General features: G+C 51.3%; 1 protein-coding gene across 2 annotated transcripts in view; it reads left to right on the plus strand.

Moving 5' to 3' along the window:
* The window catches only part of FBN3 (fibrillin 3), an 84,306-nt gene that overhangs the window by 931 nt on the left and 69,107 nt on the right, over window positions 1-14,268 (plus strand). For both annotated transcript variants that reach the window (XR_014950245.1, XM_021546168.3), the window contains exons 2-4: window positions 919-1,215; window positions 10,927-11,009; window positions 12,456-12,554. Coding sequence is in view for 1 of the 2 variants with exons in the window: in XM_021546168.3 (XP_021401843.3) it covers window positions 919-1,215; window positions 10,927-11,009; window positions 12,456-12,554 (479 nt within the window). In the remaining variant the exon portion in view is untranslated. The remainder of the gene's footprint in view (window positions 1-918; window positions 1,216-10,926; window positions 11,010-12,455; window positions 12,555-14,268) is intronic.

Here is a 14,268-nt window from a genome sequence, read left to right on the forward strand (position 1 = left end):
GGGGTTTTTTTGGTTGGGATTTTTTTGATTTTGTTTTGGGTTTTTTTTTTTTTTTTGAGTTGTTTTTTTTTTTCCCCCTTTTGGTTCAGACACATTTTCTGTCCTGTCTGGGCTGATTTTGGAGGCTGGGCTGGCCCGGGAAAGCTGCAGTGGGAGAGCAGGGGGGACAGTCAGGGGTGGCTCGGGGGGCCTCTCCTTCCCCACCCGGGGCCTCTCGCAGCACAGATTGTTCCCACTCCGGGGCACATCCAGGACGATTCCTTATTCCTGCCACACCAAATTTTGGGGGTCCTGAGGTGAGAGCTGCATCCCGAGCCGCTGCTGCCCGGGAGGAGGAGGAAGGATGGGGCTCCCCACGGGCAGAGCTGGGGGATTTGGGAATGGGATCCCTTTTCAGAGTCTTTCCCTTGGGATTTCTCATCTCCTCCCCCCTGATCCCAGCCTTGTCTCTCCTGCCTTCTCCTCAGCCCCTCAGAATCACCCACCCCATCCCAGGGGTCGCCCCGATGAGGCCGGGGGGGATCAGTGCCGTGCCAGGGGCTGTCCCCATGCCAGCACATCTGTCCCCTGAGGCATGGATGAGCTGGGATCTCCTGGAGCGCAGCAGAGCTGTGGGATGATGGTCCACGAGCAGGAGCTGCTCTTTCTTGACCTTCTCCTCTTGCCTTGGAGCACTTTGGTTGCTCTTTGTTTCTCCGTCAGGAAAATCCACGACTCTTGGGCATCTCCTGGTTTCCAACTCTTGGGAAAGAAAGATTTGGCAAGGCTGATTTGGTGGGGACTGGCACTGGGGACACTGGGTTTCCTCTCTGCCCCCCTGGATCAACTCCAGGAGGAGCTACCTGGGCTGATCAATGACTTCAAAACCAGGAAACTCTTTTAAAAAAAAAATCTCCTTTCCCCTCTTTTTCCTTCCAGAAAGGGAACTCCAGGACGGGTCCTTGGCACCCGGGGGCTGCTGCCAAAATCCATCCTCCTCCTCCTCCAAGGGCAGCAGGGAGCCTGCAGCTGGACAAAGCTCTCGGGGACTCTCAGAATTGGGGCCAGCATGGGGGATTGGTGGCTGGCCAGGCTCCTGCTGGGCTGCACGGCCGTGCTGGCGGTGGCACCAGCTCGGGGACAGTACGAGGGGGACTTGCAGACAGACAGATTTGCAGCCTACGAGGAGAGACCCCCGAGCAGAGTGAGGAGAAGGGGCCAGGACTCGCTGCGAGGGTGAGTTGGAGTTCTCGTCGCTTTGCTAAAGCAGATTTTGGGGTGTCAGCAGGGAGCTGGGCTGGCAGGATTGCCATTCCCCGAGCTGGGCAAGGAGGGGTTGGATCTGGGAGGATCCCATGGGAGCAGTGCTGGGCACTGAGCTCCTTTTGGGGTCCTTTCCTCACCTGCAGGGAATGGAGAGCCCCCACACCCACCTGGTGGGTGGGTTTGTTCCCTGGGAGGGTGGGCACAGGATTCCCAGAGAAACTGTGGACATCCCATCCCTGGGAGTGTCCCAGGCCAGGCTGGACAGGGCTTGGAGCAGCCTGGGACAGTGGAGGTGGCCCTGCCACGGCAGGGGTGGCACTGGGTGGGTTTTGAGGTCCATTCCAAGCCAGCCCATTCCATGCCTGGCAGTGGTGGCTGTGCCTGCCCTTCCCACGGCCCTGGGGGATGTTTTCACCTCGGGATTTGCCCCTGCTGGGGCTGTGCTGGGAGGGTTTTGGGAAGAGCCCCTGCTCTTCCCAAATCTGAGCCCATTCCCAGCCAGGAGGGAGCCCAGCCCGGGCTGAGTTCGGCTCTGCTGCTCTAAGATGGTTCCTGGCCCCTGCAGATCCGGGGTTATTTTAAGTTCTTTTAAGCCCGTCTGGCTGCAGCTCCTGGGCAGCGTTCCCGTGTCCGTGGGCAGGAGCAGAGCGGGATCCACACACGGGGCTGGGCAGTGCCAGAGGCTGGGGAAGGCTGGAATGCTGCTGGAATGGGGGCAGTGCCCCAAAATGGGCCGGGGTTGGGCTGCAGCTGGAGCTGTGGGGATGGAGGAACCTTCTCCTGGAGTTCCAGACTGTGGGGATGGAGGAATCTCCTGGAGTTCCAGACTCTGGGGATGGAGGCTTCTCCTCATGGAATTCCAGGCTGTAGGGATGGAGGAACCTTCTCCTGGAATTCCAGACTGTGGGGATGGAAGAACCTTCTCCTGGAATTCCAGTCTCTGGGGATGGAGGAATCTCCTGGAATTCCAGTCTCTGGGGATGGAGGAACCTTCTCCTCCTGGAATTCCAGGCTGTGGGGATGGAGGCTTCTCCTGCTGGAATTCCAGACTGTGGGGATGGAGGAACCTTCTCCTGGAATTCCAGTCTCTGGGGATGGAGGAACCTTCTCCTGGAATTCCAGCCTGCATGGCCTCCCCTCCTGCTACGATGGCCTTGGAAAAAAGGGACAAGGATTGTCCAGGGATTTGGGCTTTTGAAAGCTCCCCATCTGCATCCCCTGGGATGATCCCTAAGGAATTCTGCCACACTCATCCCTCAGATAAAACCTCCCAAATCAGATAAAACCTCCCAGATCTTTATGGGGCTTGCAGTGGAGGATCTCCAGAGATCCCTTCCAACCCCCACCCATCCCAGGGGCTGTGATGAACTGGAGCTGCTTCTTGAAAAATCCTCTCTCCTCCAGCATTCCCAGCATTTCCAGCATTCCCAGCATTCCCACCTTCCTCCAGGGAAGCCAGGCTTGGCTCAAGGCACCCAAGTTTTTCATTCCCAAGCCCAGCTCTTGGTTTTCCATCTCCCTGCAGCCCTCCCTCAGCCTGGGGATGAAGCTCTGCCACATCCATTCACCCCGGGGCTGTGTGGCTGATTCCTGATTCTTAGAAAGGGCTGGGAGGAGTTGATGTGGGCGTGGATAACAGGAGGAATAGGGAGGGCAGAGAAGGAAATGAATATTTCCATTGTTCCCAGCACCCAGAGGAAAAGGTCATGGTGTCCAGTGGTCCTGGAGCACTCAGGGGCTGGAGTGACCAGGTCTGGTTGCAAAAATTCCTTACAGTCAAATCGCTCTGGGGGGATCTGGGAGGATCTGGAGACCAAATCCCAAAAGTGAAGGGCAGGTTCCCGAGTGAGAATTGCCCTCAGGGTGGCCAGCCCGGGTCCTGCCTTGGCTCAGCTGCCAGGGGCTCCAGGGCTGGGGTCACCCACCCTGCTCCCTCCTGGAGCCCCTGCTGCAGGAACAGCCCCCCTGGCACCAGGGCAGGGAAATCTGTGCAGCTGGAAGTGCAGCCAGCTGAGGAATCCTTCTTCTCCTGGCCCTGGGCTGTTCCCAGGGGGGGATTCCTGGTGGGCAGCACAGGGGGGGTTCCCTGGGTTTCACCATCCCCTGGGTTTGGGTCCAAACCTCTCCTTCCCAGCCCTTCTGCTGGAAATCTCCCTCTTTGAAAGCTCTGTCCCAAGCCCTTGGGATGAGAAATGGGACAAGTTTTGAATAAATTGGCTGGGAAAGGAGCCTCAGATGGCACCAGGCAGCTCCTGCAGGGCACAAAGTCCCAGGGATTCTCCTGTGGATCCCCCAAAATGTGCTGAACCTTTGTCCTTGGAACAATCCTGGGAAGTTTAGTTATGGATCAGTGTTGGGAGGTTGATGATCTCAGAAGTTGTTTCCAAATTTAATCATTCTGGGATCTTCCCTGACCTGGCTTTTGCTGATTTAATGCCTCAGGATCCTTTGCTGCTGTGGGATTTCCCTTTGGGAAAAGCAGATCAGTCCCAGTTCCAGGTTTGCTGCTCTCACAGTGGCCAAAGCAATGAACCAAGGGGGAAATGTCAACAAAGTTTGGCTCAGCTGCTTAAATCTGGGGTTGTTCCACAACGTGGGCACGTGGGTGACCTTGACAACTGCATTTTGTGGAATTATCTCTTCCCCAGAGCCACCCAGTGAACATTTAATCCCATTTATCCCTGGTGTCTGTTTAACAGCTCGGAACCCCATTGCAAATATTTGCTTTGGCTTTGCCTTCCCACCCCCTCAGCTTTCCCTTACAGGGAGATAAACCAGCTCCAGTCTGGGATCTCTGCTGGGCTCAGCCTTCCCTGGGCTCCAGGGCTTGCAGGGAGGGATTTGGGCAGAGCTGGAATTAAAACCCAGCTGAGCTCAGCTGTGTCCCACGGGCTGGACTGGAGATCCCCTGGGCACCACCCTGGGCATTGCCTCAGGCTGCTGAGAGAGGATCCAAAAATGTGGATGTTGGGTCTGGATGGAGGAAAATGGACAAAAGTTGAGGATTTGCTGTTGGATTTGAAGGTGGAGCAGGGGAGGGTCCTGACTGTTCTCCCCTGGGAAAACCTCCCCAGGGCTCCTGGGCTGGCTGCAGCTCTGCTTTATTTGTCCCCCAAAGGAATTTGATTCCCCAATGTGAGTTAAATCAGAGTTTTCCCTTCCCACACCTTTTATTCCAGCTCCCAAAGCGTTTTACAACATTTTTCTGCCATTCCTGGAGCATTTGATCCATGGCAGAAGTGTTTTCCTTCCCCAAAAGCCTGGTGAGGGACAGACACATCCAAGGACTCAAGGGACAGTCACCAACCCTGACAAGATTTGGATTTTTCCCTTCCCTTTGGGAATTTTTCCCTTCCCTTTGGGCATTTTGCTCCTCCCTGCTGGGTTAATGGTTGGGATGATCTCTGAGGTGTTTTCCAGCCCTAATTCTCTTGGGATTTATCCTTTTCTCTCTCCAAAATCTGTTAATTCCCAAATGGGACGAGAAAACAGAACCCCAGCAGAAGTTCAGAGAGAGAAATGGGACTCAGGTGACTTTTTAGGGAGTTTTTGAAACTCTGGGAGATAAAAATACCCAAACATCGGTTCAATTTCTCTTAAATATCACCCACAAGTGGCACAAACCACTTCCTGTGGGTTTTGTAGAATCCTGGAGTGGTTTGGCTTGGAAGGACCTCAAAGATGATCCAGAATCCATCAAAACCATGGGACTGGGAGGGAGGAGGTGCCCAACACGAGCTGTCCCTGCTGCTGACCCTGCTTGGAGAATCCTTGGGAAGAGGCTCCAGCAGTTCAGGCCAAAGATTGGGTCTGTTTCTGCTGGAGTTATATTTATTTAGAGCTCATTCCTCCTTCAATAAAGGGGAAAACATGAAATAAAGGCAAAGCAGGGATTAAAAGCAAAATAAACAAGCCTCTTATCCAGCCCTGCTTTTCCCAAATAACAATTAATAAAGGCATGGGGAGCAATAAATCCCAGCCCAGGCCCGGCTTTAATCCAGCCTTAAACCCATTAAAGGAGAGACAATTTCAAATGAGCCTCTCCTGAAGGGCCCAGCCCTGACAAATCCCGTGCTGAGGCAGGGCTGGGATGGGATTATTGCTTTAATGAACTCTTGGACAGTTTCCAGGAGCAGGGATGTGTGGAACAGAGAGGGGAGCAGGGCTGGGCCGTGCTGGCACTGCCATTTCGGGGCTCCAAGGAGGGATAGAGGCCTGGCTTCAAGCACAGCTCGTTATGTCAAGCCCATTAATTATGAGCTGCAAGTGAGAAGATGGATGGGGAGGGGATGTTGGGAGAGGAGTTTTTGGGACCCCTGCCCTGAGGGCAGCGCTCGGAGGTGGCCAAATTGTGGGGAGAAGGGAATGGGAGCAGCTTCCAGCTGATTTCTGACACCTCCTCATTTTCCACCGGGGGATGGAAATGACAGGGAAATGCTGGAGCTGCAGAACAGGAGCTCAGGGATGCAGGGGGGGGTTCTCCAAAATCTCCCTGAGCTTGGCTGCGGAGGAGAGGGAAATCCACGGGCTGGGATTTGGGGCCACGGGGCACAGACGGGCCTGGAGCTGACTCTGGGGGGATGTTGAAGGTGGAGGATGGAGCTCCAGCAGCTCTGAGTGTCCTCAGAGAGGGGCACAGGTGATTTCCAGCAGGATTTCCATCGGAGTCTGTCCCTGACCCTCCAGTTCCACCAGAATCTCGGGAATGGAGAAGGTTTCAAACCCACGTGGAGGTGGCACTTGGGGACATGCTGGTGACCACGGTGGTTGAGGATCTCAAAGCCTTTCCCAGCCTCAACAATTCCATGATTCTCTGAACAAGGTGCTCCTAAGAGGCACCAGAAGCTGAAATTTCCCAATTTTTAACTCAATCCTGGATTTCAGGCAGCCAGAACCCCTCACTGCGAGGAGTTGAGGTGGGGTGGGGGGGGGAAAGAGCAATGATTGAAACACTTCAAAAACCAAATTAGCAAAAGAGCCCCAGATTTCCTTCAGGAAAGGTGCAACTGGAGCTCTGCCCCTGTGCTCCAGCCACCTCTGGAGCACATTCCTGCTTCCAGCTCCACGTCCCAGCCCCGTTCCCTGTGCCAGGGCTGGAATACTACGAACAACACCAGGAACAACGTGAAGGCAGCACTTGGAAACCTCTGACTCGAGACTTTTGTTCCTAACTTTTCCTCTGGGCCCTGATTTATGTTGTGAAATGGTTGATCTTGGCCTCCTGGCCGTGGCTGGGTTCTCTTGTTTTTGGCAGGAGTCGTGAGGGAGAATATTGGAATGGCAAAGGAATATCTGGCGGAGGAGCCAGAGGTTGTATGGGTTTTGTCTGGAAGTTTTAAGGGCTGTATTTGAAGTTTTGATTTATTTCAGAATTTAAGGAGGGAAAAAAAAAAAATTGAAGAGTTGGTAGTGCTGCATTCCAAATGAAAGTGTGAAGTAGTTCCTGGAAATCTGTTGAATTTTAAGTCTTTTTTCAAAGGAAAAGGTTCCTTGCTGGTCTGTAGGGGTTGAATTAAATGTGCACCAAGAAGGGAGATTTTCCTACCATCACTCAGAGGAGATGTGGGAAGAACCCAATAAGGGGGGAAAAATGCTCTTATGGACAAAGCAAAGGTGTTTAACCAGACTTTAATAGGTCCCCCCCTTGCTGAAAAAACAGAAAATGATCAGGATTATTGAGCTTGAACCCAGAGCAGCTGGAACTCAACCCCTGCACGTCCTTTGCAAGACTTTCCTTCTGTTTCCTTCACTCCTTTGATGAAACCAAATAAGAATAATTAAAAATGTTAATTCCATCTCCCAGAAGAGAGGCCCTGGAAGAGAATTCCCAGAGCAGCTGTGGCTGCTCCATCCCTGGAAGGGTCCAAGACCGGGTTGGAGCACCCTGGGTCAGTGAGAGGTGTCCCTGCCTGTGGCAGGGGTGGATTTGGATGGGGTTTAAAGTCCTTCCAGCCCAAACCACTCTGGGATTTTATGATCCCGTGTTTCTACGTGCTGAGTTTGAAATATTTTTTTGTGCTGGCAGTGTCACACATCCAAATTTCTGGTTGGAAGTTCTGAGCTTTGTGGCTTTTCCTCGTGGTACAGACATTCAGCACCTCTCACCTTTAAACCCCAGCTCTTAGAACCAAAAAGAATTGGAATTGTTGGGACTTGAACCCATTGCTAGAAGTCCTCAGGAGCAGCTTTGGAGAACCAGGGGTGGGTTCCAGGTGGGAGGAATTCAGAACCCCCTTTGCAGCACCTTGTCATTGTCCCCACATTGAACAGGGGCAGGTCTGACTTTCCCAGGGGGATTTCTGGAATTTTTTCCCTTTTGAATTCCTCATCAAACACAAGCAGGCCTGGGGGAGTGAGCAGGGGACTCCTCAAAGTGAGAATTCTCTGACACAAACCCCATTTTCTGGGGGATCTGCTCAGTGCAGCAGGAGGGGGACACAAGCGCCGAGGATCCCAAAGCCAAACATTGTTTGGGATCTGTTCCCACGCCTGCCACAATCCCAAATCCTTCGGGGTGCAGGGGGAGATGATTCCCAAACCCACCCTTGTTGGAATCCATGGTATTGATGATTTTGGGATTGTAAAAGTCTCTGTCTTTCAGCCCCGCTGCCAAAGCAGAAGCCAGAATTGGTCTGTGCTGTTTCCAGGTTGTTTATTCTGTTGATCTCTCACATGTTCTGCTGCCCTGCCACAGCTCTGTCCTGCAGGGCAGCGTGTGGGGCTCTGCCCTCAGTGGGATGTGACAAACATTAAATACCAGAAACTCCCTGGGCTGCATTTACAATATAAATTGTAAATTTATTTTAAATTGTAACATCCCTCAGTGGGATGTGACAAACATTAAATACCAGAAACTCCCTGGGCTGGATTTACAAGAACGTGCCAATATCTGTCACCTACGTTGGACAGTGTGTCCCCAGCCTGAACCAACAGAAAAATGCCAACACCACAGTGAGACATGGAGGGCATGAAGAAGGAGAAAAAGGACAAGGCACACCCAATTTCCTCCAGCTTGTCCCCTTTGCACCCCTCATCTAGAATCCTAAAATTTTACTTTTGCACCCGTGCCACACTTAATTATTGCTTATATCAAACTTGTAATTGATCCTGTAAGATTGAAAACTCTTTTCCATGGCCAGAGATCACAGCCAGTGTCTCTGGGGGCTCTGTCCAGGGGGGTTCCTGACCCTGCCAGGGTCCCAGGGCAGCCAGAGGGAAGCTCTGCATTCCCACCCACCCTGACTTTTGGCACCAGATATTGTCCCCTGTGATCCCCACCGAGGCCAGGGGGGCTCCAGAGCTGTCCCCAGTCATTGTCAGAGCTGATCCCAAGGGCGCAGCAAAAATCCGGGCAGGGACCAAAACCAGAGCAAATCCTGAATTGGAGGAAAAATTTCCAGCTCGGATGGAGAGGTGGGATCATTGTCCCTGGAAAACCACAGGCTGAAGTCATCCACATTCATTTTGTTTGACTCTGAGTTTCACAATGACAGAAAGGCTGCAGGGGGAGAGGGGGTCACAAATCATCCCAAAAGAAACTTCCCTGTCTCTTCCTTAAAGAAACTTTTCCATGGATAGCAGAAATCCCTTCTTTTGGCACTGAAAATCCTCATTAAGCTGAAATGAGGTAAATTTTCACTGGTGAAACAAAACGTGGCTCTGGAAGGTTGGGAAAACCTGGAATCAATGGCCATTTCTTTCTTTTTTTTTTAAAAAGGTGAACAAGTTGGGAATTGGCTGAGTCTGTTCCTTGAGAATTTGGGTTTCCCCACAAATTTTGCTTGGGATGCGACTTGAAGACAGAAAAATCTTCCAATAAGGAAAAGGGACAGGGAAGCTGGGAACTGGGAATTCCATTCTCCCCAAATTGGAGGAGTTGGCAGAGCAGGAGAGAGAATTTTGCAGCTGGAGCTACACAGAGAATACAGAGAGAGGAAGGAGAAATAACTGGGAAATATTGGGATGTTCCCAAAATATTGGGAAAACTGCATGGACCCCAAAGTCAGGAGATTGTGCTCGAGCAGGAGAGGGAGAAGCAGCTCCCCTGGAGGAGATTCTCAGCCTGGGCTTCCCTTTCCTCCCTCTCCAGCTCTTCCCTCCAGCATATCCCATCCCAGGGCTGTGTCCCAGCGGGTTTTCCTCATTGTTCCTCTTTTATTCCCTCGTTTTCCCACTTTTTTCCTCCTTTTTCCTCTTTTTTCCTCTTTTTTTGTATTTTTTTCCTATTTTTTCATCTTTCCCCCCCTCTTTTCCTCTCTTTTTAATCTGTTTTTCCTCTCTACTTCCTCTTTTTTTCATCATTCTTTTCCTCTTTTTCCACTTTCCCCTTTCTTTTTCCTTCTTTCCCCTCTCTTTTCCCTCTTTTTTCCCTCTTTCCCCCCTTTTTTTCTCTTTTTCCTCTCTTTTAATCCTTTTATTCCTCTTTTTTTCCCCCTGTTTTTTTTTTTCTCTCTTTTCCCTTTTTTTTCCTTTTCCTCTCTTTTTATCCTTTTATTCCTCTATTTTTTTTTCCCTGCGGTTTTTTTTTTTCCCTCTTTTTTCCCTCTTTTTTCCCCTCTTTTCCCAGCTCTGCGCTGGAGGCTCGGTGAAATTCCCTTTGGCTCCCTCCCTGCCCATCGCTAATCCCGGTGTTTGTTTAAGGAGCACAAAGGCGATGCTGAGCGTTTGTTTTCCCTCTGTCCTTCCTTCTTTGGGTCACATACACCTCATTTGCATAATTCTCATTAGCTAATGAGCCCTTTCAGAGGCACAGAAGGTGAGAAGGGATGATCCATCCATGGAAAAACGCCCCAGGACTTCGCCAGCTCTGGGAAAAGCCCCGAGGAGGCAAAGCTGAGAGGAGGAGGAAAAAAATCCTGGACTTTGAAATTCATTTTTAATTTATTTTTATTTTTTTTAATTATGTCCTCATCCCTAGGCCAGGTTGGAGCAGCCTGGGGCAGTGGAAGTGCTCCCTGTCCCTGGCAGGGATGGAATTCCATGAGTTTTAAGATCCTTCCATCCCAAACCATTCTGAAATTCCATTATTTTAAGACATCCCTTTTATCCTGACCTTTCTGATGGAACCAGGGGATCCCAGCTTGTATTTCCCAGCACTGAGCAAACTGCTGATAACTCTAATTTTATCCTAAATTTGCTGAAGATGGTATTTTTTTTTTGCCCCCCTTACAAACACAAAAGTGTTGTCCTTCTGGAGTTCTTGCTTTGGAATCTCATTCCCTTCTCCCCCTGGGTCATTCCTGGGACATCATTAATCCCAGCCCGTTCAGAGTGGATTCTCCCCATGGTTTATTTTGAAGCTCTGCTAATTTTTAGCAGATGCTCAGCAAGGTTCACTTTGGGAGGAACAATTGGCATCTTGGAGTTTCACCCTCCACTTCCCAGGATCCCTGCGTGAAATCCTGGGATGAATCCCTTTTGGGAAGAGGTGGTGTCTTCCCCCTAATTGAAAATATTCCACTTTATCCATTCCATTGAACTCTCTTCTCTCTTACTCCATGGGGTTGATGCCACATTCCTCTCCCTCCACTGATTTTGACCAAAACCTCCCAAAATTCTAAATAAGAGGGAATGGAGGGGAAAAGTCCCACAGGGAACTCTTCCCTGCTCTCCTGCAGAGCTTGGATTTATCCAAAGGCACTGAAACAGAAGGAAAAAACCCAAACTGTGCTTGATTTTCAGCCCAAATGTCTGCGGCTCGAGGTTCCATTCCTACTGCTGTCCTGGCTGGAAAACTCTGCCTGGAGGGAACCAGTGCATTGTCCGTGAGTATCCCTTTATCCCTGGATCCATTTCACCCACTTGATCCCTTGATTTCCCTGCTCCCAGCCCCAGGGGAGGGAATTCCCAGGAGTTCTGCTCCTGCTCTGCAGTGGGCGCTGGGAATTCCCAGCTCTGCTAATCCCAGCTGAACTCTTGTCGCTGTCAAGGCAGGACAGGAATGAAGAGACTCTGACCAGAAGGCTGCTGGGGGTAAAACTCTGATTTATTCAAAATACACTGCTCTTTTATACAGAGCTTTGTGAGGACCAACTCCTGAGAGTAAAACTCAGATTTATTCAAAATACACTGCTCTTTATACAGAGCTTCGTGAGGATCAACTCCATTGGTCCTGAAGTGAAAACAACCCACAGCATTGGTGCAAAGTGATAGAATTTAACTATAAACAATGTGAACAACAAGAGAGATAAAGAATTATTTACATTATTTCCCAGACCTCTACCTGGCTAGAAACTCTCAGTTTCTTTCTTTGACTGAATCTGAGTCCCACAAACTCTGGTGGCTCCAACTGGTCCCAGTGATTGACTTTGGCCTTTAATCCTCTCCTCAAGTGTCACCCTGGCAGTGCCTGCTTTGGGACAGGAGGCTCCTGAGGAGGTTTTGCTCCCGAGGAAGGGATTTCCTGCTTGTTCCCATGGAATAATCCCTTTAATTGATGGGGACTTTGCAAACCTGGTGTCACCAGAGGTGTTTCACAGAGGGAATTTGCATCTTTAAGGGGCCATGGGAGGATGGCTGAGATAAATCTCACCTGAATTGGGAGTTTTCCTTCCTGTTTGGGTTGGAGAATCCATGAACGGGCTGATGTCCTGCGTTTCTGTGGGATAAAGGTGGGATGGGATTTCAGCTCCTTCCCACTCCTGCTCTGCCCACAGAGGTGCCCCAGCCCCTCCCTGGGTGATTCCTTATTGTAAATGCAGGTGAAGCTGGTGGGCAGAAATGCTGATATCTGACTCAATTCAGCAGGCTGAATGATTTCTTCATTATAACTATGCTGTAATACATTAATATCCTATTTAAAGGAGATACTAAAACTACAAACCTACTTTTCTAACTCCCAAATCTGACCAACTCCCAACTCGTGCCCCTCTCTGAGCCCAGCCCAGGTGGGTTGGATTGGCCACCAGGCTCCAACAATCCTCACCAGAACCCAACCAAGCATCACCCCAGGGAAACAATTCTCCACACACATTCCACATGGGAAAACAAATAGAAATTGGAAAACTCCACCTGGAGGGAACCAGTGCAGAAATAGAAATTGTTTTCTCTTTCTTCCCTCTGTGCTGCTCTATGAAAAATCCTGAGAGAGAGAGAAATGTGCCTGCCACAATTCCTCTTGTGAGGGATGAGCCCAGGGCCAGAGCGAGCTCTGTGAATTCCCGGGGTGCAATCCCAGTGTAATTCCTTGTGAATTCCTTGTGTTCCTCCAGCAATCTGCAGGAATTCCTGCGGGGATGGATTCTGCTCCCGGCCCAACATGTGCACCTGCTCCAATGGACAGCTCTCCCCCAACTGTGGCTCAGCTGGAGGTGAGGGAATTCTGCTGATCCCGGGCCTTCTGTGCTCTCCCAAAAAGGGAAAGGAATCAAATCCCTGCAGTTCCACCCCGACCTGGGCAGAGCTCTCAAAATATTCCATGTTTCACAAGATAGTGTTCTGTGGTTTGGGGTGCTTTCCCTGAGGGCTTTTCCTGCAGAAATAAATGGGATTTTGGAGCCTTTTATGGTCTTAGATGGAGAGGGGAAGGTGCTGTAGCCACCAGACTCTGGGAGTCAGGGTCCATGTGGGAGCAATCAGGGAGGAATTCCAGGAATGCTGAGAGCCTTGCATCCATCTGGGCACGGCCCTGGCATTCCCAGGAGCCTGGGCTGGCTGGGAGAGGGGGGGCTCCTCTTCAGGGGCTCCTCCAATCTGGAATTCGTTGTTGGGGGCTGGATTTCTCTGGAAAAGCAGACAAATTGTGCATTCCAGGGGCAAGAAAAGCCCCTGTGCCTCCTCTGGAATAACAAAGAGTGGAGTTTCCTGCTTGGTTTCCTACTCCAGGGAGTAAGGATGTTTTAGGAATGCTCTGAAGGGGCTGTTTAGGTGGACTAGTGAGTGAGCAGAGACAAGAACCCCACAGTTGATCCCTGGCAGAACTACTGATCCCTTCCAGTAATTTGTAGGACTAATCCAGTCCCATCCAATCTTGGGAAAAGTTAATGAGGACGAGCTGTCATTTCTTCTCATCTTCCTTTTCCTACAACTTTGGCCTCTGCTACCTTGGCAAATCCTGACAAAGCCTTGAAATTCCTGGTTGGAAGATGTTCTTCTGCATTCCAGATCCACAGGGGGCTCCAACAGAGCCAGGCTTGGACAATCCAAGGTTGGACAGGGCAAGCCCTGGGACAGTGGAAGGTCCCTGCCCATGGGAGGGGTGGAATGGGATGAGCTTTAAGGGCCCCTCCAGCCCAAACCTGTCTGGGATTCTCTGATAAATCAGGCAGTGTTGGGACCTCAGGGATTTTGGGATCATGGTAGGACCTGGAAGGGTGTTTGCCAGTTGGTTGGAAATTTCTGGATGAGAATCAGGGCTCTTCCTGTGCCCAACCCTGAAGCCCTGAATCCCTGAGCTCCACTGGAGCTTATCCCAAGCTCCCTGCGGTGTGGGGCTCGGGATGTGCCGGGAGCAGCCCAGCCATGGGGGCAGCTCTGGCACCCAGCCCCTCCCCAGCCCCCTCTGCCTCCCAGACCTGCTGGAATTGCTTTCCCAGGGCTGCCTGAGTGAGCTGAGGGCTGTCGGGAAGAGTTTTCCAGATTGGAGCCTTTTCCCAGTCGGAGCAGCCTCGTGTCTGATGATCCAGGCAAGGCTTTGAAGCCTCGAGCTCCGTTTCCTGAAGGAATAAACTCCCATCTAAATTTGGGCTGATCCCTGGCCGTGGAGCAGGAGGAGGATGAGGAGACAGATCCAGCCCAGCCCTCCCTGCTCCCAGCATTCCCAAAAACCAGAATTCTCCCACTTGGACACTCGTGCTGCTCCTGGACAGGCGCTTGGCCCCAGCTCTTCCCAGCCTGGAACTGGTGTTGGAGGAGCCACGGCTGAGCCTCCATCCCATAAATCCACCCCTGGAGCTGCCAGATCCCAGCCCCTCCTCTCCCTGGCAGCCAGAGCCGGGCTCTCCGTGGGGTTTTTGTGTGAAATCCACTTTTCACATCATTTGCTCCAACCTCAGGCCCTTGCAGGTGGAGTGATCACACCTTCCA

Source organism: Lonchura striata, chromosome 28 (genome assembly GCF_050655825.1).
Source record: "Lonchura striata isolate lonStrDom1 chromosome 28, ASM5065582v1, whole genome shotgun sequence".
In the NCBI taxonomy this organism is placed as follows: Eukaryota; Metazoa; Chordata; class Aves; order Passeriformes; family Estrildidae; genus Lonchura; species Lonchura striata.